Source organism: Pinus tabuliformis, chromosome 7 (assembly GCF_031772625.1).
Source record: "Pinus tabuliformis cultivar Carrire ecotype Pingquan chromosome 7, CPIR1, whole genome shotgun sequence".
Taxonomy (NCBI): domain Eukaryota; kingdom Viridiplantae; phylum Streptophyta; class Pinopsida; order Pinales; family Pinaceae; genus Pinus; species Pinus tabuliformis.
In genome coordinates, this window is record NC_142293.1 from 1621066218 (window position 1) to 1621091666 (window position 25449).

The 25449-nt window shown below is 36.9% G+C and overlaps 1 protein-coding gene across 1 annotated transcript; it reads right to left on the minus strand.

The window, feature by feature from the left end:
- Window positions 1-271: 271 nt before the first annotated feature.
- On the minus strand, window positions 272-1641 carry LOC149254438 (late embryogenesis abundant protein D-34-like). The gene is made up of 3 exons (XM_089457036.1): window positions 1137-1641; window positions 838-1038; window positions 272-659 (listed from the first exon to the last, which is right to left on the minus strand). Exons 1-3 carry the CDS (start codon window positions 1542-1544, stop codon window positions 483-485), a joined length of 786 nt encoding a protein of 261 aa, XP_089313162.1. The 5' UTR covers window positions 1545-1641; the 3' UTR covers window positions 272-482.
- Between the last annotated feature and the right edge of the window lie 23808 nt (window positions 1642-25449).

The following is a 25449-nucleotide window of genomic DNA, read 5'->3' on the forward strand; positions in this document are numbered from 1 at the left end:
TAATATTAATTACATATTACTAAAAAAAAATATGAATAGTATTATTGAAATATTTTAATATTAAATAAATAAGAAAAATATTAATATGGTTATTAAAACATTTTATTATCTTAAAAACTAAACCATACACACATATATGATTTTTAATATTTGTCTACCATCAAAATAGAATTCAAAATACAGCCATTTTAACTTTTGAAAATTCTCGATGAATTTTATTAAAAAAAATATCAAGAAAGCTTCCCAAAAACACGAAAACAATACAGGCAGGTATGAAAAACATAAACCTTATTACCGAGGAGCAATTACACGGTTCAAAATGGCGCCTATCGTGAGTTATTCCAATAGTCATAAACGGCACCTATCATTAGTTATTCGATTAAAGATTACCATTCGTACTACTTACACACTCCAAAGGCCATTACACACCAAGGAAATTTACACAAAGCCGTAAGAAAATCTCACAAATCCAGATATGCAGGTCATGCCCGAAACCCCATGCCATCCTGTTCATTGACCCTCGCGGCAGCCTCCATGGCATCACCGACGCCACCGGGATAAGCTTCCCCAGTCTCGGTGTGACTCGCTTCCAGTTCTTTGATCCTCCTCGCGTCCTCCGCTGTAACAGCCTTGTCCACAGGCAGGTCTTCGGTAGCAGTCTGCACCATTAAGAGAAAAATAAAAACTCAAAAAATAATCCCAATAATATATTAGAAGAGTGTAGATCAATTGTAAGTCTACATCATATTAAAGCAGAGTGTCGATTATTAGTGTAAAAGACTGTAGATTAGTTCCAAGTCTACATCATAGTAAAGCAGAGTGTATGGTGATAGTTACAGAAAGAACGTCTCCCAAGGTCGTTTTCATCGAGTACGGCAAGCGTGCATTAACATCTGCCGCCGCCTGCGCCGCCGAGGCCACGCCGCCTTTAGAGATCTCGCCAGTCCCAGTGGCTTGCCGCTCGGCTGCCTGGACTGCAACTGCATCGCTTAGTTCCACAGGCTTATCACCTGCTCTCATGGCAGCCGCCTCCAATGCCTGTCAACGAAAAATTAACCATACGTTGCCAATGAAATTCAATAAAGAGACGCTCAGATTAAAATAAGTCCAACACCACTCTAGCACGTGCCAGGTACCTCTCCGATGGTGACGTCCGCGGTAGCAGCCGTGGGATAATCTGCGGGCGCCGGGCGGATGGCGGAGCGAATGGCCTGCCCGGCTACGTATTCCGTGGTGACGTTCACACCGGGCAGCTGAGCTTCGGCGACAGTGACACCCTGCTCACCCACAACGCTGTCTTCTGCCCGGCTGTTCAATAGGCCGGCGCTCTCGTTCATCTCGGCCGCCGCCTGCATGACTGCGGCGGCGCCTACCTTCAGTGTTTTGCCGAGCGCCCTCGTCTCGGCGCTTTGCATGAGAGCTGCGTCCTGCGGAGTGATGGCCTGCGCCGCCAGACTCCCGCTGACGTCGAATATGTCTCCATATGTTATGGGCCCCGGCAATTGATCTTGCGCTTCATCCCTCCTCGCCTGCCCCTGATTCATGATGATCCTCTCTTCACACCCCAGCAACTACAGCCTTAGGTATAACAAGTTACAGACACTCAGTTTGTAATCGTTTCAACTACTCTCACCGCCCTCACGACTTCTTGATTTTATATATAGTCACCAAGAATGATATCCGCTACGTCGTGGTGGCTCCTGTTAATGGGTATACACGTTCGGTGCTGCCATGGCGAAGGCTCAGGCCAAAGCAATACTGTGCAGACACGAGTGTAGTCTACTGTTATTTGAAGAGGTGACACGGGCTGCCATGTGTCATCTGCTTAATACACACCATTGTCGGTTAAGCATCCTTTCATTGTTTATTTTCCATGATACAGCCTACCATGTCGATTCGGATTCGGATTCGGCCAAGCTCAAGTTCAAAATGGACAGTTAAACGTTTGGGAGCCGTTCGATATTGTTCTAAAATTTTAGCGAAGAAATTAGATTTTAATGTTACTTATGTAATGATCCTTCTAAGGTTATGTCATAATTTAGCAAACTACCACATCGTAGGAGGAGGTTAAATATGAATTTAGATTATGGTGTAATTCCGATTATGCTTAAAATTTAGTACATCTTTTTAGGGTATGTTAAAGGCCTGGTTTATAATTTTATTTTGAAAGTTATTTTTTATTGAAATTTGGTTAAAAAAAAAATTGTTTTTTTAATAGGGTTGGAAATAGATTGAGTAGTACCAAAAATTTCTGGTATCTAAAATTCTGAAGTTCGATCACTGCAACACATATTTCTCAAAAATTTTAAAATCTTCTCACAATTTCTACTATTTTCTCAGCAAAATTGTAACCTCATTGGTCTACTCTTATGTTATAAATTTAGATCATAATATAATTATGTTATGAATTTAGATCTAATGATGTTTAAATATGAATTTAGATCATGATATAATTCTAATCATGTTTAAAATTTTATGTATTGATTGTAAGATTTGTGATTAGAGAAATAGTTATTTCTTTATTTTTAATATAATTTTGAAATTCAAATTCAATGAAATTTAAATTTCAACCATGAAAGTTTTTAATGAAATGTTATTTTTAATATTTAATTTATTAATTTTAATTTAGATTTAGATTGAATTTGGTTGATTTTTTTTTAAATATTATTTTTAAAAATAATTTAGCTAAAGTTTAAGGAGAAATTATATTTAAAATTATTTAATTTTTATTCTTTTATGTTTTTTAGATTAGGTAGGAAAATCAATATCTTATTACTTTTACATGGTTTTAATGTATGTTAATATATGAATTTAGATCATGGTGTAATTGTAATCATGTTTAAAATTTTATGTAATTATTGAGATATGTGATTAGAGTAAAAGGTTTTTTTGTTAAGTTTGGTGTGAACTTTCAAATTTGACTCATGACTAGGATCACCATCAACCAATTGTGCTCGTGAAACTTGATGAAAAATAGTTATTTCTTTAATTTTAATAGATTTTGGGAATTTAAATTTCAAATTAATCATGAGTAAAAAGGTTTTCACTGAATTGTTATTTTTAATATGTAATTTATTAATTTGATTTTAGTTGAGTTTTTTTTAATGGTTTAATTAATGTTTTAAGAAAATTTATATTTACAATTATTTAATTTTTAATTTTTTATGTTTTTTTAGATTAGATAGGAAAATCCATGTCTTATTACTTTCTTTTACTTTCTTACATTGTTTTAGGGTATGTTAATAGATGAATTTAGATCATAATGTCATTTCTAACCATATTTAAAATTTTATGTAATTACTATGAGATTTGTGAGGAGAGAAATAGTCATTTATTTAATTTTAATATAATGAGAGAAATAGTCATTTATTTAATTTTAATATAATGAGAGAAATAGTCATTTATTTAATTTTAATAGAACTTTGGAATTTAAATTTCATAATAGCAATGAGTAGGAAGGTTTTTAATGAATTGTCATTTTCAATATTTTATTTTATTAATTTTTATTTAAATTGAATTTAATTGATTTATTATTATTTTTTTTTTAATGAATTGTTTTTTTTTTTTTTTTTTTGTATCAATCTAAGTCTCTGGTGAATAAATTGTTCCTACAGAAAGAGTGGTATAACCTGAGGATGAAAGATGGATACTCGGTGGTAGAGCATCTGAACGCATTTAATATTGTGGTAAGTTAATTATTATCTGTTTATATTAAAATTTCAGATGAAGATAAGTGCATCAGTTTGTTGTGTTCTCTACCAGATTCGTGGGATAGTCTGGTTATTGCAATAGGTAACAATACGACTCCCTTGCAGTTTGATGAAATAGTCTCGTCCTTACTGACGAAGGAGATGAGACAAAAAAAATATGGAGAGCCAGAATGGTGATGCGTTGTCTTTACAAGGATGGTCCCAGAATAGAAACAAAAATAAGTTATCGAGTGGGAGATTTAAATCTAGAGGGAGATCTAAATCTCCAGGAAAACCTGTAAAGGTGTGTTGGAAATGCGAAAAAAAGGGCACTACAAAATGGACTATAAATCTAAAGCTCTTGACAAAGGAAAGGGATATGATGATGCTCCTTTTGCAGAAGCGAAAACCACCTTAGATGAAGGTGGGGATGTGTACTTGGCTTCTTCAAGTACACATGTAGATCATGAGGCATGGTTGATTGACTCAGGTGCATCCTTTCACTTCACTCCTTATAGAGATTGGTTATGCAAGTATGAGAAATATGATGGTGTTGATGTCTTCTTGGGGGATGACAAGAAGGCTAAAATCATTGGTCGCAGAAAAGTTAAGTTGAATTTGCAAGGTGGAAGGATTAGAACACTTCTAGGTGTTCTGCATATTCTTGCATTGGCCAGAAATCTGATTTTTGTAAGCAAGCTGGATGATGCAGGTGTAAAAACAAAGTTCGAGAAGGATACCTGCAAGATGGTTCGGGGAGCACTGGTATTGATGTGGGGAGTTCGGATTGGAACTCTATATAAGCTGCAAGGTAGCATTGTTGTTGATGGGTGCAACAATTCTGTGGTTCCTGAAAGTGGAGCAGAAAATATAGTGGTCTCTGGAGAAAAGACCATGTTGTGGCATCAGACCATGTTGTGGCATCAGGCTTAGACATATTGGAGAGAAGGGTCTTCGAATACTTCATGGAAAAGGTATGGTAGAAGGTATGACTAATAGCTCTTTGGATTTTGATTTCTGTGAAAATTGTGTATATGGGAAGCAGAATCAGGTGAGTTTCTCCTCTGGTGGTAAGAGGACGAAACATATATTAGAGCTTGTGCACAGTGATGTGTTTGGACCTGTGAAAGTTCCATCACTGGGTAAGTTTGTGTACTATGTATCATTTATAGATGACTTCTCAAGGAATACATGGATATATTTCCTTAAGAAGAAATCTAAAGTATTTGACAGGTTTAAAGAATTTAAGGCTCTGGTGGAAAACCAGACAAAGAAGAAGATAAAGGTGTTGAGTACAGATAGTGGTGGATAGTTTTGCAAGAAGGAATTTGAAGAATTATGTAAGAAGTGTGGTATAGCATGGTAGAAGACTACTCCATACACACTTGATAAAAATGGAGTTGCAGAAAGAATGAACAAGACGTTGATGGAAAGGGAAAGAAGCATGCTCAGTGGTGCCGGGTTAGGACAAGAATTTTGGGCAGAGGTGGTGGAGACTGCATGTTACCTGGTCAACAGATCACCTTCATCAACGTTGGAGGATAAGACTCCACAAGAGGTATGGACTGGTAAGAAACCCTCTCTTTCACATCTGAGGGTATTTAGATGTGATGCATATGTACATGTTCCAAAGGAGAAAAGAACAAAGTTGGATAGTAAATTTGAAAAGTGCATCTTTATTGGGTATAAGGATGGTTTAAAGGGTTATAAACTTTGGAACCCATTAATAAGGAAGGTTGTGTATAGCCGAGATGTGGTGTTCAGAGAGGTGAAAGATGTTATTAAACATGAATTCCAACCAAAGGAACCTGAGAATATAGAGTTTGAGCTTAAGGAGGAAGAATCAGACTCTACAGCAGAAGAGGAATCAGAAGATGAAGAGCCACAAACTCCGATTATGAGAAGATCAGTTTGAGAAAGAAGGTAGCCAGAAAGGTATAGTATGTATCTTCTTTCTGTTCAAATTTTGCTTAATCTATCACTGATGATGATCCCAGAACTGTGAAGGAAGCAGTAGATTCAGAGGATATCAAACTCTGGAAAGAGGCCATGATTGATGAATTGACCTCTTTGCACAAAAATGAGGCTTGGGATCTGGTGGAGTTGCTGACTGGAAGGAAACCCATTGGCAACAAATGGGTGTTCAAGAAGAAGACAAATGCAGAAGGAAAGGTGGAGTACAAAGCTTAGTTGGTAGAAAAAGGTTATTCCTAGGTGTCGGGAATTGATTTTGGTGAGATTTTTTCTCTTGTTTCCAAGGTAGCTTCTATTAGATTACTGTTATATGTTGTTGTTGCTTTTTATTTTGAGGTAGAACAGATGAATGTGAAGACATCATTTCTTCACGGGGATCTGGAAGAAGAGATCTACATGAAGCAACCTGGAGGTTTTGCGGTGAAGGGTAAGAAAGAACTGGTATGCAAGTTAAAGAAGTCTTTGTATGGGTTAAAACAGTCACCAAGGATGTGGTATCAGAAATTTGTTACATTTATATGGGGACTTGGCTTCACCAAAAACAAAGCAGATCACTGTGTGTATTTTAAATTAATTGGTGACCGTGTTATTTATCTGGTCTTGTATGTGGATGATATGTTGCTAGTTGGATATGACAAAGAAATTATCCAAGATTTGAAGACCCAATTGTCCTCCAAATTCGACATGAAAGATCTTGGTGCTGCAAACTATATTTTGGGCATGGAAATTAAAATAGATCGGGCAAAGAGGAAGCTCTGGTTAAACTAGAGGAAGTATGTCGAGAGAATACTACAGAGGTTTAATATGCAGGATAGTAAACTAGTGAAGGTTCCTATTCCTGTAGGTGTAAAGTTATCTGTTGAACAATGTCCCAAGACACAAGAAGAGGAAGAGGACATGTCCCATGTTCTATATGCAAGTGCAGTTAGTAGCCTGATGTATGAAATGGTCTATACTAGACCAGACATTGCACATGCAGTGGGAGTATTGAGCAGGTTTATGTCAAAACCAGGGAAGGAGCATTAGACAGTAGTGAAGTGGGTTTTCAGATATTTGTGTGGCACTAGTGATTATGGTTTGTGATACCAAGGAAGACCAGGATTGGACAGAGTGTTGGATATTCGTGCCTTTGTTGATGTAGACCAGGTTGGAGATCTGGATCAGAGAAGATCTACAAGTGGATATGTGTTTAACCTATTTGGAGGTGCAGTCAGTTGGATGAGTAAGAAACAATCTATATTGGCCCTATCAACTACAGAGGTAGAATACATGGCAGCGACTCATGCAAGCAAGGAAACAGTTTGGCTGTAGAGATTGTGTTCAAGTATGGGGTTAGTACAGGGAGCTACAAGGATAGACTATGAGAGCCAAAGTGCAATTTTCTTGGCAAAAAAACCTTTCTTACCATTCAAATACAAAGCACATTGATGTTCGGTATCACTTTGTGAGGGATATGATAGAAGACAAAAAGGTGTTGCTAGTAAAGGTGGACACTTTGAAGAATACTGCAAATGAATTGACAAAATATGTGATCTCTGAGAAGTTCTCTTGGTGTAGAGAAACAATGGGTGTTGCAGGGCTGAATAAATGACTATGCTCTCCTGTGGCCCCCTGTGGAAAGAAAACAACAAGTGGGAGAATGTTGGGTTGTATTATATTTTTTCCATGACTAGCTTGCCTAGTCAACCAGGGAATTAGAGGGGGGGCAGAGCCCCCCCTTTGTTGCGCTGATTGTGCAGCGGGGAGATCACAGGGGGTTTGAGGGGGGGCGGTTAGCTCCCCTCTATGGGGTCTGGGGCAGTGCCCCAGGGAAAATTGTTTGGGACACTATAGGACTTACCTATGGTTCTTTGTGTGTGGTTTTTGCACATGGTTTTGGGCACGATGGTTTTCGGTCCATGATATTGGATGCTTCGGCATGTATATATATGTATTGTAACACTTAATGGAACATAATGAAACATCAAGCTGGTAGTCCCGGTTTTGGGATCCAGGGGAAAATATCTGTGTATATGTGTTTTATGTGTTATTCTCTCGCATTGTTTATTTTATGTGTTTTAGAATTCGTATGCAGGTAATTTCTATACAGGGTTAAAACTTGCAACAACTTCATTGGTGTCATTCTTGATGCATTCGACAATTTGACGAAGTTAAAAGAACTTGCCCTAAGTTATAACAATTTCAATGGTGTGATACCTACAACCTTTACCCATTTGATGAAGCTGGAAGAAATTGCTTTGGATGGCAACAATCTTAGTGGTGGCATAACTAATGAAACTGGCATTTCAAGAGTTCTTTTGGCAGAGACAACACCCAATTTGTGTGTGCGGAGTGCGGAAGCCCATATGCGGAGTGCGGAGGTCTGCCCCCTCATTTCTTCCTCACACCTTACCTCTCTTTCTTACTTATATCCATGCCATATCTATGTTTTTTTTATAGAAACGTTCATCAAAATATCATGTATCAAAGTCTATCGGTGACTATTTCTATAAATATTTTGTACTTAAATTTTGATAGTACAAACTATATTGTATATTCACATCAAATAATGTTACATATAAATACATTTAGTGTTGTCTCAAGATAGGTAGACTATCTTGGACACACAATCACCTGGTTGAGAGAATATCTCAACCACACACCAATCTAGGAACATCTAGATATAACAACCCTAAGGAATAGGAACAAACTCCTCTAGATAGAATGAATCACAACTGAGACAAGTAGGAATTACAATTTCCAAGTCACCCCCTTAATGACTACTTGTCTCGATCTCAATATGCAAAGTCTAGTTGTGGTCAAACATAACAAAATAATATGTTGATGTCCATATAAAGGAGCAACCATCCACCAGAATGCATGGGTGCCAACCGCTGGAACCATTAGTCTACTAGGATGCCCTTTGCATACATGGTTTTGTCAACCATTATAACTACATACATGTACATGTACCTGCAAATCCCCCTCCATCATCATCATGGGCTTTATCGGATTACTCATAATCATGCTCTGGGTTTTATCGGATTACCCTCAACCATACCAACAAGAGCTCTCAGCCACCAAGGCTCAACACACCCACAAAGGCTCAACTCTGCCACCAAGGCACTCAATTCATCCATGAAGGCTCAACTTAGCCACCAAGGCTCAACACACCCACAAAGGCTCAACTCTGCCACCAAGGCACTCAATTCATCCATGAAGGCTCAACACAGCCACGAAGGCTCAACTCTGCCACCAAGGCACTCAATTCAGCCACGAAGGCTCACCATAGACCCAACTTAACCAAGCTTAGGGTTTTCTCGACTCACCCTCAACCATGCCAAGGGTTTTTCCAACTAGCCCTAAACCATGCCTACAAGAATCCCTGCCCACTTCACTCTCGCACGTGGTTACAAACCAACACTACAAATACAAAGTGGTTTTAATATTACCACTAACTTTTCCTGGGCCAAGGGAAATAAAGAGTTTGGTGTTTCTTGTGTGTGCAGTTTTGGGTGTGCCAGGGCTGGTGATGGCCAATTGGGATCCAAAGTCCAAATCCATAAATTTGGTTGAGGAGTATTTCCATAACCACTGCGTATCTCTTCATGGAGCTCTACGCTGCTGGCAAGCTCTTCGACCAAATTGTAAAGAGGGGCCACTTCAGCAAACGCAACGCTGTCGATTCCTTTGGAGGTTCCATGGTGGAGCCATGGCTAGCTCACGACAATCCTTCCAGATGTGTACTTGTTGGTGCAAGCTCTAGTGCAAATATCGTAGACCATGTAGCTCATATGGCAGTTCAGAATGGAAATTGTTTAGAACCAGTGAAAGTGGTTGCTCAAGTGCTTATGTACCCATTTTTCATTGGTAGTGTCCCTACGCAGAAGCAGAGTATCAAGCAATATGTGCAACAACGTGTGAGATAGTTTGGTTGAGGAGACTTCTCCATGATGTTGGAGAAGAACAAAAGATCCTATAATTATCAAATGTGACAACCAAAGCTCAATCAAACTTGCAAACAATCTAGTGTTTCATAAACACACAAAGCATATTGATACACAGTTTCACTTTATTAGAGAGAAGGTTCAGTCAAAAAACATTTATATTGAATATTGTAATACTTGTGATAATGTTATAGACATTTTTTCCAAGCCCCTCGGAAGAATTAAATTTGAGTTATTTAGGGAGATGTTAGGGGTACTAGTGAACCCTTTCTCCATTAAGGGGAGTGTTGAAATTAATGGAAAATGTATTATTAGAGAAACTTTGTTCATGAGTTGTGTGTGAGTCTTAGTTTAAGAATTAGTTCCTACATTCTAGATGGTTGTTCTAACTCTCCTACTTGCATGTAAACTATATATATTCTTGATGATTAATGATGAGGTATAGAGGGTTTTGCCAGGGCAATCTCCAAGTGAAATCTCTCGAGTTGCACAATTTCTAAATATATGTTTGTTTTCTTCTATTTTAACATTTAGGAAAGCAAAAAGAACTAATGTAAGAGTGCGGAGCTTTTTATAAAAACGTTCACGAGAATTAATGTATCAAAGTCTATCGGTGACTATTTCTATAATTTTTTTATGCAAGCACAACGCGAAACTTTGTTTGAATATGCAAGAGTGCGAAGAATTGTGTTTTCTCCGTGCCCCTGCACAATCAACTTCTCTGCATTCACTCTTCACAGTGAAACGAAAACATAAAATATAACCAAAATAAATAAAAGAAAGAACGACAAAATAGCAGCGCCACAGATAATATCAATTGAGTAAGCCCTAAATGACAATATACACCAGAATCAACTTGCATTTATTTTATCGGGTATGCCTTGCCCAGAACCTCTAATGTCGAAGATATTGACGATCCAAATATACGTGCCACTGAATTAGCTATTTGTGTTTGTCATGAAGGAAATAAACAAATACCAAGTATTGTTAGAATATGCAACACAACCAAAACCAACACGGCTCCAGTAAGTATCTGTATCCATTCCCTCCTTGGAATTTAGGATCCAAATATGTGAGTTTGTTAATCAACCTCTACATAGTTGAAATGATTAAAAATAGCGTTAAATATAGTTTTACTGGCCATAAATTAAATTGCAAACTTTAAATAAACAACGTGCGAGTTGTTGGGCGGAGTGATTCAAATCTCCGAATTAGGTAGCGATTCTCTGGCCATGTTCAATAAAATTTCCAATTGTTACACTGACAAGAGAATTTTTGACACAACATCACACAAGCAGTACATAATGTTTTCCTTCCCGTTCCCTTCATTTCATTGAATTGAAAGAAGAGTCAACCTATCAAGAAATAGGTCTAGGGAGAGCAATGAAGTGCAAAAGCAATTAGACTTGGTATGACTTAGCTAGGGCAAGCGAAGGTCAAATACCTTACACGGTTCGACAATTGACAATTGCATTTCATCGCCAAAGCCCACAGCAGTTTCCCCCATATCCCTAGAATTAGTAAAAAACAGGTTTCTGAGGGAGTTGATCCTTGGTCATTGCCCACTATGGAATGTGAGGAACATACATTAAGCTTATTTATCATAAACAGTTTAAAAACTGAATCTATTTGCAATCAGTGTTAATACATGTATAAATAATTTGAGAGAAAACCTTTACAGTAAAATGGTGTAGGTCGGACTGAGAACTTAGGTATACAGATAGATGCAAATCCAAGATTCTGCATGAATAAGTACAACTGAATTGTGTAATACATAGATTAAATAGATACTAAAATACCTAGTTATAGGCATTAATGGCCCTAAAATGAAATAATAATCCTCAGGACTAGCCAGACATTCTATTCGTGAACATTCCGGTTAAATGAAGAATTAAAATAATATTGTTCTTCGCTCTTTCTACCATCGTTGTCTTATGATTTCATTTATCTAGAGCAGGCTTTAAAATTGACGACCGTATGCCTTCTTTTTTTTTTTTTTTTTGCCATTTTTAACTGTAAAATACAGTTAATTCTAAAATAAAAATCTAATTGTTAACGTGCAAATAATTTTACAAAAAGTAAAAATGACCGGCGTATTGGAAGTTTCAAATTATATATATATATATTTACACCCAGTGGCATGCAACTGTAAATGTGTTTCTGGCTTGTTTCCAGTAATCCATCTGCCTTGTTTGGCTCGCCTTTTCTCGGGAATACAAGAATATATTTATACATAACTTTCACATGAAAAAAGTAAAGTACAATGCATGTCATATAATACTTGATATTCAAGTGCATCTAATGTGATTTAGACCTTAGGAGTTGGCCAAGTATAAATGCAACTGGGCAATGAGAGTTATCATGCACGTGAAAGGTCAGTGGATTTCTTTCATTTGAATAGATAAGTTTGCGAATCTACTTTTATATTGGATTGTTATTACACTATTGAAGAATTTTGTGTTAGTTATTTGATATTTATCTTAGTAAATTTAATGTCAATAATTTGCAAAACATTTTAGGAGTCCAATAATTTTATTATTGGACATGCATTGGTTCTGATTTCTATTAGAATTTTTGCATTTTTGCATCTTATAACACTCAATGTTCATATAACGCAGTAGGATCGGAATCTGTTTCAAATCAAAGCAAAGCCAAAGCTATGGTCAACATAGCTAAGTTTATCATGGCTCTGGCTTCTATTATTATGTGTGTTTGTGATCTACAACTGCACAATCAATTCTCTGTGTTTGTGATTTACAACTGCACTATCAATTCTCTGTCATCTCCCGTGATCAGTGTTTGAGTTTACAGCGTGGAAGCCCATGTTTGAGTCGACAGTGTGGAAGCCCATGACAACATAACGTAGGATTGTTGAGCGCATGACAACATACTGCAGGATTGTTGAGGTTCTACTTCCACCACTGCTTTGTCCAGGTATAATTATACTATGGCCAATGTCAAATTCATTAAGAGTATTGATTTTCTACCAGTTACATTTTACTTTTTTTAATGAGTTTAAATCTTGTTACATTCTAAGGAAAAAAATGATTGAGGTGAAATCTCAAAAACACTTAAAAAAATAACGACTTATAAAATTTATTAGATTTTTTATATATTTTTAAAAAATATATAAAAAATTGGGAGATGTAAATAAAAATTTAAAATAAATGATGTAGCATATTTATAGCATAATAATCATTATATTTATTGATTAAATGTTTGGTTTTTTTATACAAGTAAATAAGTTAATTGTCTAAGAGATTTAGGTATCTTATAAGATTGAAATACAAAGCACTAATTAGTAATTCCATGTGTTATGGTTTTTTTTGAATAATAAAGATGATTTAGCTTACAATTGGGGATAGGAGCCAATAATAGTTGTCCCCTTTGTACTTGACAAATTAAAATATGGAGAGCCAGAATGGTGATGCCTTGTCTTTACAAGGACGGTCCTAGAATAGAAACAAAAATAAGTCATCGAGTGAGAGATCTAAATCTAGAGGGAGATCTAAATCTCCAGGAAAACCTGTAAAGGTGTGTTGGAAATGCGAAAAAAAAGGGCACTACAAAATGGACTATAAATCTAAAGCTCCTGACAAAGGAAAGGGATATGATGATGCTCCTTCTGCAGAAGCGAAAACCACCTCAGATGAAGGTGGGGATGTGTACTTGGCTTCTTCAAGTACACATCTAGATCATGAGGCATGGTTGATTGACTCAGATGCATCCTTTCATTTCACTCCTTATAGAGATTCGTTATGCAAGTATGAGAAATATGATGGTGGTGATGTCTTCTTGGGGGATGACAGGAAGGCTAAAATCATTGGTCGCGGAAAAGTTAAGTTGAATTTGCAAGGTGGAAGGATTAGAACACTTCTAGGTGTTCTGCATATTCCTGCATTAGCCAGAAATCTGATTTCTATAAGCAAGCTGGATGATGCAGGTGTAAAAACAGTGTTCGAAAATGATACTTGCAAGATGGTTCGGAGAGCACTGGTATTGATGTGGGGAGTTCGGATTGGAACTCTATATAAGCTGCAAGGTAGCACTGTTGTTGATGGGTGCAACAGTTCTGTGATTCCTGAAAGTGGAGCAGAAAATATAATGGTCTCTGGAGAAAAGACCATGTTGTGGCATCAAAGGCTTGGACATATTGGAGAGAAGGGTCTTCGAATATTTCATGGCAAAGGTATGGGAGAAGGTATGACTAATATCTCTCTGGATTTTGATTTATGTGAAAATTGTGTATATTGGAAGCAGAATCAGGTGAGTTTCCCCTCTGGTGGTAAGAGGACGAAACATATATTAGAGCCTGTGCAAAGTGATGTGTTTGGACCTGTGAAAGTTCCATCACTGTGTAAATTTGTGTACTATGTATCATTTATAGATGACTTCTCAAGGAATACATGGATATATTTCCTTAAGAAGAAATCTAAAGTCTTTGACAGGTTTAAAGAATTTAAGGCTCTGGTGGAAAACCGGACAGAGAAGAAGATAAAGGTGTTGATGATAGACAGTGGTGGATAGTTTTGCAAGAAGGAATTTGAAGAATTCTGTAAGAAGTGTGGTATTGAACAGTAGAAGACTACTCCATACACACTTGAGAAAAATGGAGTTGTAGAAAGAATGAACAAGACCTTGATGGAAAGGGAAAGAAGCATGCTCAATGGTGCTGGGTTAGGATAGGAATTTTGAGCAGAGGTGGTGGAGACTGCATGTTACCTGGTCAACAGATCACCTTCATCAACGTTGGAGGATAAGACTCCACAAGAGGTATGGACTGGTAAGAAACCGTCTCTTTCACATCTGAGGGTATTTAGCTGTGATGCATATGTACATGTTCCAAAGGAGAAAAGAACAAAGTTGGATAGTAAATTTCAAAAGTGCATCTTTATTGGGTATAAGGATGGTTTAAAGGGTTATAAACTTTGGAACCTAGTAACAAGGAAGGTTGTGTACAGCCGAGATGTGGCGTTTAGAGAGGTGAAAGATGTTATTAAACATGAATTCCAACCAAAGGAACCTGAGAATAGAGAGATTGAGCTTAAGGAGGAAGAATCAGACTCTACAGTAGAAGAGGAATCAGAAGATGAAGAGCCACAAACTCTGGTTATGAGAAGATCAGTTCTAGAAAGAAGGTAGCTAGAAAGGTATAGTCCATCTTATTTCTATTCAAATTTTGCTTTATCTATTATTGATGATGATCCCAGAACTGTGAAGGAAGCAGTAGATTCAAAGGATAGCAAACTCTCGAATGAGGCCATGGTTGATGAAATGACATCTTCGCACAAAAATGAGGCTTGGGATCTGGTGGAGTTACCGACTGGAAGGAAACCTATTGACAGCAAATGGGTGTTCAAGAAGAAGACAAATGCAGAAGGAAAGGTGGAGTACAAAGCTCAGTTGGTAGAAAAAGGTTATTCCAAGGTGTCGGGAATTGATTTTGGTGATATTTTTTCTCTTGTTTCCAAGGTAGCTTCTATTAAATTACTGTTATCTGTTGTTGTTGCTTTTTATTTTGAGGTAGAACAGATGAATGTGAAGACATCATTTCTTCACAGGGATCTGGAAGAAGAGAACTACATGAAGCAACTTGGAGGTTTTGCGGTGAAGGGTAAGAAAGAATTGGTATGCAAGTTAAAGAAGTCTCTGTATGGGTTAAAACAGTCACCAAGGAGGTGGTATCAGAAATTTGATACATTTATATGGGGACTTGGCTTCACCAAAAGCAAAGCAGATCACTGTGTGTATTTTAAATTAATTGGTGACCGTGTTATTTATCTGGTCTTGTATGTGGATGATATGTTGCTAGTTGGATATGACAAAGAAATTATCCAAGATTTGAAGACCCAATTGTCCTCCAAATTCGACATGAAAGATCTTGGTGTTGCAAACTATATTTTGGGCATGGAAATTAAAATAGATCGGGCAAAGAGGAAGCTCTGGTTAAACCAGAGGAAGTATGTCGAGAGAATAGTGCAGAGGTTTAATATGCAGGATAGTAAACTAGTGAAGGTTCCTATTCCTGTAGGTGAAAAGTTACTGTTGAACAATGTCCCAAGACACAAGAAGAGGAAGAGGACATGTCCCGTGTTCCATATGCAAGTGCAGTCAGTAGCCTGATGTATGAGATGGTCTATAATAGACCAGACATTGCACATGCAGTGGGACTATTGAGCAGGTTTATGTCAAAACCAGGGAAGGAGCATTAGACAGTAGTGAAGCGGGTTTTCAGACATTTGCATGGCACTAGTGATTATGGTTTGTGATACCAAGGAAGACCAGAATTGGATAAAGTGTTGGATATTCGTGCCTTTGTTGATGTAGACCAGGTTGGAGATCTGGATCAGATAACATCTACAAGTGGGTATGTGTTTAACCTATTTGGAGGTGCAGTCAGTTGGATGAGTAAGAAAAAATCTATATTGGCACTATCAACTACATAGGTAGAATACATCGCAGCCACTCATGCAAGCAAGGAAGCAGTTTGGTTGTAGAGATTGTGTTCAAGTATGGGGTTAGTACAAGGAGCTATAAGGATAGACTGTGACAACCAATTGCAATTTTCTTGGCAAAGAACCTTGCTTACCATTCAAATACAAAGCACATTGGTGTTCAGTATCACTTTGTGAGGGATATGATAGAAGATAAAAAGGTGTTGCTAGTAAAGGTGGACACTTTGAAGAATACTGCAAATGCATTGACAAAATCTGTGAGCTCCAAGAAGTTCTCTTGGTGTAGAGAAACAATGGGTGTTGCAGGGTTGGACAAATGACTAAGGTCTCCTGTGGCCCCCTGTGGAAAGAAAACAACAAGTGGGAGAATGTTGGGTTGCGTTATATTTTTTCCATGACTAGCTTGCCTAGTCAACCAGGGAGTTAGAGGGGGGGCAGAGCCCCCCCTTTGTTGCACTGATTGTGCAGCGGGGAGATCACAGGGGGTTTGAGGGGGGTGGTTAGCCCCCCTCTATGGGGTCTGGGGCAGTGCCCCGGGGAAAATTCTTTGGGACACTATAGGACCTACCTATTGTTTTTTGTGCATGGTTTTTGCACATGGTTTTGGGCACAATGGTTTTTGGTCCTTGATATTGGATGCTTCGGCATGTATATATATGTATTGTAACACTAAACGGAACATAATGAAAAATCAAGATGGTAGTCCCGATTTTGAGATCTAGGGGAAAATATATGTGTATATGTGTTTTATGTGTTATTCTCTCGCATTGTTTATTTTATGTGTTTTAGAATTCGTATTCAGGTAATTTCTATATGGGGATAAAACTTGCAACAACTTCATTTGTGTCATTCTTCACGCATTCGACAATTTGACGAAGTTAAAAGAACTTGCCCTAAGTTATAACAGTTTCAATGGTGTGATACCTACAACCATTACCCATTTGATGAAGCTGGAAGAAATTGCTTTGGATGGCAACAATCTTAGTGGTGGCATAACTAAAGAAATTGGCATTTAAAGAGTTCTTTTGGGAGAGACAACGCCCAATTTGTGTGTGCAGAGTGCGGAAGCCCATGTGCGAAGTGCAGAGGTCTGCCCCCTCATTTCTACCTCACACCTTACCTTTCTTTCTTACTAATATCCATACCATATCTATTTTTTTTTTATAGAAACGTTCATCAAAATATCATGTATCAAAGTCTATCGATGACTATTTCTATAAATATTTTGTACTTAAATTTTGATAGTACAAACTATATTGTATATTCACATGAAATAATGTTACGTATAAATACATTTAGTGTTGTCTCAAGATAGGTAGACTATCTTGGACACACAATCACTTGGTTGAGAGAATATCTCAACCACACACCAATCTAGGAACATTTAGATATAACAACCCTAAGGAATAGGAACAAACTCTTATAGATAGAATGAATCACAACTGAGACAAGTAGAAATTACAATTTCCAAGTTACCCCCTTAATGACTGCTTGTCTCTTTCTCAATATGCAAAGTCTAGTTGTGGTCAAATATAACAAAATAATATGTTGATGTCCATATAAAGGAACAACCATCCAATAGAATGCATGGGTGCCAACCGCTGGAACCATTAGTCTACTAAGATGCCCTTTGCATACATGGTTTTTTCAACCATTATAACTACATACATGTATCTGTACCTGCAAATCCCCCTCCATCATCATCGTGGGCTTTATCAGATTACCCGTAACCATGCTCTGGGTTTTATCGGATTACCCTCAACTTAGCCACCAAGGCTCAACACACCCACGAAGGCTCAACTCTGCCACCAAGGCACTCAATTCATCCATGAAGGTTCAACACAGCCACGAAGGCTCAACTCTACCACCAAGGCACTCAATTAAGCCACGAAGGCTCACCACAGACCCAACTTAACCAAGCTTAGGGTTTTCTCAGCTCACCCTCAACCATGCCAAGGGTTTTTCCAGCTAGCCCTAAACCATGCCTACAAGAATCCCTGCCCACTTCACTCTCGCACGTGGTTACAAACCAACACTGCAAATACAAAGTGGTTTTAATATTACCACGAACTTTTCCTGGGCCAAGGGAAATAAAGAGTTTGGTGTTTCTTGTGTGTGCAGTTATGGGTGTGCCAGGGCCAGTGATGGCCAATTGGGATCCAAAGTCCAGATCCATAAATTTGGTTGAGGAGTATTTCCATAACCACTGTGTATCTCTTCATGGAGCTCTACGCCGGTGGCGAGCTCTTCGACCAAATTGTAAAGAGGGGCCACTTCAGCAAACGCAATGCTGTTGATTCCTTTGGAGGTTCCATGGTGGAGCCATGGCTTGTAGCTCACGGTGATCCTTCCAGATGTGTACTTGTTGGTGCAAGCTCTAGTGCAAATATTGTAGACCATGTAGCTCATATGGCAGTTCAGAATGGAAATTGTTTAGAACCAGTGAAAGTGGTTGCTCAAGTTCTTATGTACCCATTTTTCATCGGTAGTGTCCCTACGCAGAAACAGAGTATCAAGCAATATGTGCAACAACGTGTGAGATAGTTTGGTTGAGGAGACTTCTCCATAATGTTGGAGAAGAACAAAAGATCTTATAGTTATCAAATGTGACAACCAAAGCTCAATCAAACTTGCAAACAATCTAGTGTTTCATAAACACACAAAGCATATTGATACACAGTTTCACTTTATTAGAGAGAAGGTTCGGTCAAAAAACATTTATATTGAATATTGTAATACTTGTGATAATATTGAATATTGTAATACTTGTGATAATGTTGCAGACATTTTTTCCAAGTCCCTTCGAAGAATTAAGTTTGAGTTATTTAGGGAGATGTTAGGGGTACTAGTGAACCCTTTCTCTATTAATGGGGAGTGTTGAAATTAATGAAGAATGTATTATTGGCAAAACTCTGTTCATGAGTTGTGTGTGAGTCTTAGTTTAAGAATTAGTTCCTACATTCTAGGTGGTTGTTCTAACTCTCCAACTTACATGTAAACTATATATATATTTGATGATTAATAATGAGGTAAAAAGAGTTTTGTCAAGGCAATCTCCAAGTAAAATCTCTCACATGTGAGTTGCACAATTTCTAAATATATGTTTGTTTTCTTCCATTTTTAACATTTATGAAAGCACAAATAACTAATGTAGGAGTGCGGAGCTTTTTATAAAAACGTTCACCAAAATTAATGTATCAAAGCCTATCAGTGACTATTTCTATAAAGTTTTTATGAAAGCACCGTGGAGGTTTTCCGTTACACCAAAACCCGCAGGTGTTGGTAAACATTACAAGCCAGTAACTAGGATCCTATAAAGTTTTTATGAAAGCACTGTGGAGGTTTGCCGTTACACCAAAACCCGCAGGTGTTGGTAAACATTACAAGCCAGTAACTAGGATCCTCAGGGTGGAAATTACGGATTCTATAGAGGTACGGTGATTCTTCCAATGCCGCCCTAGGATCCTCAGGGTGAAGTGCGGTGATTCTTCCAACAAGCACAACGCGGACCTTTGTTTGAATATGCAAAAGTGCGAAGAAATGTGTTTTCTCCGTACACCTGCACAATCAACTTCTCTGCATTCACTTTTCACACTGAAACTAAAACATAAAATATAACAAAAATAAATAAATAAAAGAACGACAAACTAGCAGCGCCACAGATAACATAAAATAACAAAAAATAAATAAAATAACAAAAAATAAATAAACAAAAACTTCTCTGCATTCACTCTTCACACTGAAACGAAAACATAAAATATAACAAAAATAAATAAATAAAAGAACGACAAACTAGCAGCGCCACAGATAATATCAATTGAGTAAGCCCTACATGACAATATTCCGTTAATCAACTTGCATTTATTTTATCGGGTATGCCTTGCCCAGAACCTCTAATGTCGAAGATATTGAGGATCCAAATATACGTGCCACTTAATTAGCTATTTGTGTTTGTCATGAAGGAAATAAACAAATACCAAGTATTGTTAGAATACGCAACACAACCAAATATCTGTATCTGTATCCATTCCCTCCTTGGAATTTAGGATCCAAATATGTGAGTTTGTTAATCAACCTCTAGATAGTTGAAATAATTAAAAATAGCGTTAAATATAGTTTTACTGGCCATAAATTAAATTGCAAACTTTAAATAAACAATGTGCGAGTTGTTGGGCGGAGTGATTCAAATCTCCGAATTAGGTAGCGATTCTCTGGCCATGTTCAATAAAATTTCCAATTGTTACACTGACATGAGAATTTTTGACACAACATCACACAAGCAATACATAATGTTTTCCTTCCCGTTCCCTTCCGTTCATTGAATTGAAAGAAGAGTCAACCTATCAAGAAATAGGTCTAGGGAGAGCAATGAAGTGCAAAAGCAATTAGACTTGGTATGACTTAGTTAGGGCAAGCGAAGGTCAAATACCTTACACGGTTCGACAATTGACAATTGCATTTCATCGCCAAAGCCCACAGCAGTTTCCCCCATATCCCTAGAATTAGTAAAAAACAGGTTGGAGTTGATCCTTGGTCATTGCCCACTACGGAATGTGAGGAACATACATTAAGCTTATTTATCATAAATAGTTTAAAGAATGAATCTATTTGCAATCAGTGTTAATACATGTATAAATAATTTGAGAGAAAAACTTTACAGTAAAATGGTGTAGGTCGGACTGAGAACTTTAGGTATACAGATAGATGCAAATCCAAGATTCTGCATGAATAAGTACAACTGCATTGTGTAATACATAGCTTAAATAGATACTAAAATACCTAGTTATAGGCATTAATTGCCCTAGAATGAAATAATAATCCTCAGGACTAGCCAGACATTCTATTCGTGAAAATTCCGGTTAAATGAAGAATTATTATAATATTGTTCTTCGCTCTTTCTACCATCGTCGTCTTATGATTTCTAGAGCAGGCTTTAAAATTGACGACCGGATGCCGTTTTTTTTTTTTTTTGCCATTTTTAACCGTAAAATACAGTTAATTCTAAAATAAAACCCTCATTGTTAACGTGCAAATAATTTAAAAAAAGTCAAAAAAAGTTGGAAGTTTCAAATTGTATATAATATATATATATATATATAGATATATATACACCAACTGGCATGCAACTGTAAATGTGTTTCTGGCTTGTTTCCAGCAATCCATCTGCCTTGTTTGGCTCACCTGCGATGCATCACTAAGAAGCATTAGTTTTCTCAGGAGTACAAGAATATATTTATACATATTTTTAACTTTCACAGGAAAAAAGTAAAGTACAACGCATGTCTGATAATACTTGATATTCAAGTGCATCTAATGTGATTTAGACATTAGGAGTTTAGACCTTAGGAGTTGGCCAAGTATGCATGTGAAAGGCCAGTGGATTTCCTTCATTTGAATAGACTAAGCCTGCGAATTATATTGGATTGCTGTTACAATATTAAAGAATTTCGTGTCAGTTATTTGATATTTATCTTAGTAAATTTAATGTCAATAATTTGCAAAACATTTTAGGAGTCCGATAATTTTATTATCAGACATGCATTGGTTCTGATTTCTATTAGAATTTTTGCATTTTATAACACTCAATGTTCATATAATGCAGTAGAATCGAAGAATCTGTTTCAAAACAAAGCAAAGCCAAAGCTATGGTCGACATGGCCAAGTTTATCATGGCTCTGGCTTTCTGTTATTATGTGTGTTTGTGATCTACGACTGCACTATCAATTCTCTCTCATCTCCCGTGATCAGTGTTTGAGTTGACAGTGTGGAAGCCCATGACAACATACGATAGGATTGTTGAGCGCATGACAACATACCGCAGGATTGTTGAGGCTCTATCAATTCTCTCTCATCTCCCGTGATCAGTGTCTGAGTTGACAGTGTGGAAGCCCATGACAACATACGATAGGATTGTTGAGCGCATGACAACATACCGCAGGATTGTTGAGGCTCTACTTTCACGACTGCTTTGTCCAAGTATAATTATACTATGGTCAGTGTCAAATTCATTAATAGTATTGATTTTCTATCAGTTACATTTTTAATAAGTTTAAATCTTGTTACATTCTCAGGAAAAAAATAATTGAGGTGAAATCTCAAAAGCACTTAAAAAAAATACCAACTTATAAAATTTATTAAATTTTTTTATATATTTAAAAAAAATTATAAAAAATTGGGAGATGTAAGTAAAAATTTAAAATAAATAATGTAACATATTTATAGCATAATAATCATTATATTTATTGATTAAATGTTTGGTTTTTTTATACAAGTAAATAAGTTAATTGTCTAAAAGATTTAGGTATCTTATAGGATTGAAAGACAAAGCACTAATTAGTAATTCCATGTGGTATGGTTTTTTTGAATAATAATGATGTTTTAGCTTACAATTGGGGATAGGAGCCAATAATAATTGTCCCCTTTGTACTTGACAAATTCTAAGCTTTCTACGTCTTTTTCTTACTCCTCTGTTGGGTGGTTTTCTTTGGCATTGGATATTTTTTGTATTTAGTTGCAATGCTTTTCTCTGTTTTTGGTAGTATTATGAGTAGGCTAATATAACCTCTTGTGTTTTGATAATGATTTACTTTTTTCTATTGAAAAAACACAAAAACAAAATTTTGGAAATCTTATGCTACTTTTTACCCTAATCTCTTCAAACTCCAATTGCATTCAGTTCAAAATTTGCACAAATACACTAATTTTGTTTTTCATATATAAACAATTATAAATATAATTTTGTAATAAATATAATTTACAAAAATTATAAAACTGGTTAAAGTAAATATTAAAAGTCATGTGAAAAGTAATTTGAAAATAAAACTGTGATTAAAAAAATTCCATGACGGGTAGAAGTACCCGTTAAATTTAACCCTCGCTCTAGAGTGGCTCTGCAATCGATACTGATAAGACTAGCAGGAGGTATTTCATGCGCATTCAAGAATAGAAAATCTGGTCTGCGCCCCTGCATTTCCGGCTCATGGGTTTGTCGTTGGAGATCGATCCATTATTAATTTAAGAGGTACCCTATATTATATTGAATGATTATTAATCTGCAAATGAATCTCATGGTCCACATATGACATACTTCGCGACAAATCATGAATGTTAAAAATTTTGCCACCTGTACGTGAGATTTGACTTTGTATAACCATTTCCCAGTCGATGGCGCAGCGACTTGGCTACTCTAGCGCCCCAGTGCAGTTTGGGACCCTGAGACACATCAAGATGCACCAACGAACATTGGCCTCCGTCTGTAAATAATCGATTAATAAATGACCAAAAAATAAGCACGGATTTCGTGGCACATGTGGAGATCAAAATGACTGAAGACATAGGCGTGACAGCAATGACGGCCAAAAATTACGCTTTGCATTGCCAATAGTCAAAATTTTGTAATGTTCACAGTGATAACAATGGGAATGTCGCTGCTCTGCAGCTCCGTTTCCAATTTCGCTTCGCAGCTCTGGTTGTTATATCTGTTCGCTTTAGCAAATATGTGTTATATCTGCTCGCTTCAGCAAATATGTTAAATGTTGCTTCGCAGTTCTGACCGTTGTATCTACTCGCTTCAGCGAATATATGTATAAATATTGCTTCTTCAGCAAATATTTCTGTTTTTCTCTACGTGCATGCCATACCGCAACAATCTAACCTTTTTATGTTTAGCTAATGAACAAACTATTCAATAAATCTTCTGTTTTTCTCTAGGTGCATGCCACCGGCAACAATTTCTGTTTTTCTTTAATGGTATACCATACCGCAACAATTTCTGGTTACATGCCATACCATAACAATCTATTTGTGTTTAGCTCAACAATTTCTGTTTTTCTTTAAGGGTATACCATATTACAACAATTTCTGGTTTTCTCTGATTACATGCCATACCACAACAATCTATTTGTATTTAGCTAATGAACAATCTATGACCATTAATTTTGCATAAACAATACATGCAATCTATTTGTGTTTAGCTAATGAACAATCTACTGCCATTAACTACGCATGAACACTACATGTACCCAAATTATGAATTATGCATGAACAATACATGCACCCAAATTATGAATTACGTATTTTTTTTTCACACCTACGCACGGATCGATTTTTGAATGTGCCCAAATTATGAATTATGTATTTTTTTTTCCATAAGCTACCAACCAAATCGATTTTTGTCGAACTATTAGTTGTTTGAATTTTAGTATTTACTGGCTAATTTTTGTATTTGTTTCTATGATTTAGAGGTATTTTGTAACTATGTTTTATTTTTTTGGGAAGTAATGCTTCCTGTCATGAGTAGTCATGAGTAGTTGTCATTGTGAGCCTTTGGAAGTCAGTCTAGAAATTGTTGATTCCAATACATAAATTGGAATTTAAATATATCAAAGTCAGTAATTTATGCTTTATATATTTGTATTTATAATGATAAATAAAAATATGAAGTAATTTAGTATTGTGTAGTCCATTGGTCTCTCTACTCCCTTCTAGTTTTCTAACATGGTATCAAATCCATAAGACTTAGATCCTTCGCCATGTGATCTTGCTTTTGCTTTCTCCCTCAATTATGTATATACATATATTTCCGTTTTGGCTTGTGGTGCAGAGATCTGGATCTAAGATCCTATTATGTAATTTGCTTCGTACAGCAGGTCGTTTATGCAGCAGTGTTTATGCTATATATTGATCATGTAGAGACAAAGGCACCGTATGCAGCGGAATTGCTGATGTCATTTCAAGGGCCACTCTTCGATCACAAGTTGCACGTTGTTCGTCTTCTCATTATCTACACGACATCGGGGTCTCAGTTTAAGACTCGGGAGTAGCTTAAATATGCAGCAGATTTATCCACAAGATTTTCCACAGGATATTCGTTGACAGCGCTGAGGACAGGCACGCATCACACAGGAAAGTTGGTTTCAGGAGTATGAGTTGTCCTGGCTCTGCTCGAAAGTAATGCGATGGATGGTGACTGATAGCGGATCCATGCGGCGATAGGATTAATCAATTTTTTGTGAAAGATATTCTCCGCCAACGAAAGCCGCCCTGAAAGAGCGGAACAGAAAGCCGCTGAAAAAATTTCTGATCTTGAGCCCTCTTCCACTTTGGATCTGACTTTTAATGATCATCGAGTATGGGACCGTTCATCTGGATCTGAGATCGGGTTGATCTGCTCAGTCGAGCAGCGTTAGAAGTGTCGTTATCTGTGGAGACGTCAACAACGACGTTTGCACCCGCAAACAATGTGATTGGGTCAACGAAGCCGGTCAACTGCTCCTAGATCCGCTTGTGAAATCTGTTGAGAAATCGTCTGAATAAAATGGAGTTAGACTGTCTAACCAGGTGGAGGAATGGCCCAGACAGTCAAAAGTCGTCAGAATTTGGAAAAAAAAATTCAAAAAATCTTGT

Bases quoted from the DNA above. Each gene is read 5' to 3' on its own strand.
- LOC149254438 (XM_089457036.1), bottom strand. From the start codon at position 1,544: ATGAATCAGGGGCAGGCGAGGAGGGATGAAGCGCAAGATCAATTGCCG. The intron at 1,039-1,136 runs GTACCTGGCACG...TTTCGTTGACAG, and splicing joins CGGACGTCACCATCGGAGAG to GCATTGGAGGCGGCTGCCAT. The intron at 660-837 runs GTAACTATCACC...TTAATGGTGCAG, and splicing joins CCTTGGGAGACGTTCTTTCT to ACTGCTACCGAAGACCTGCC.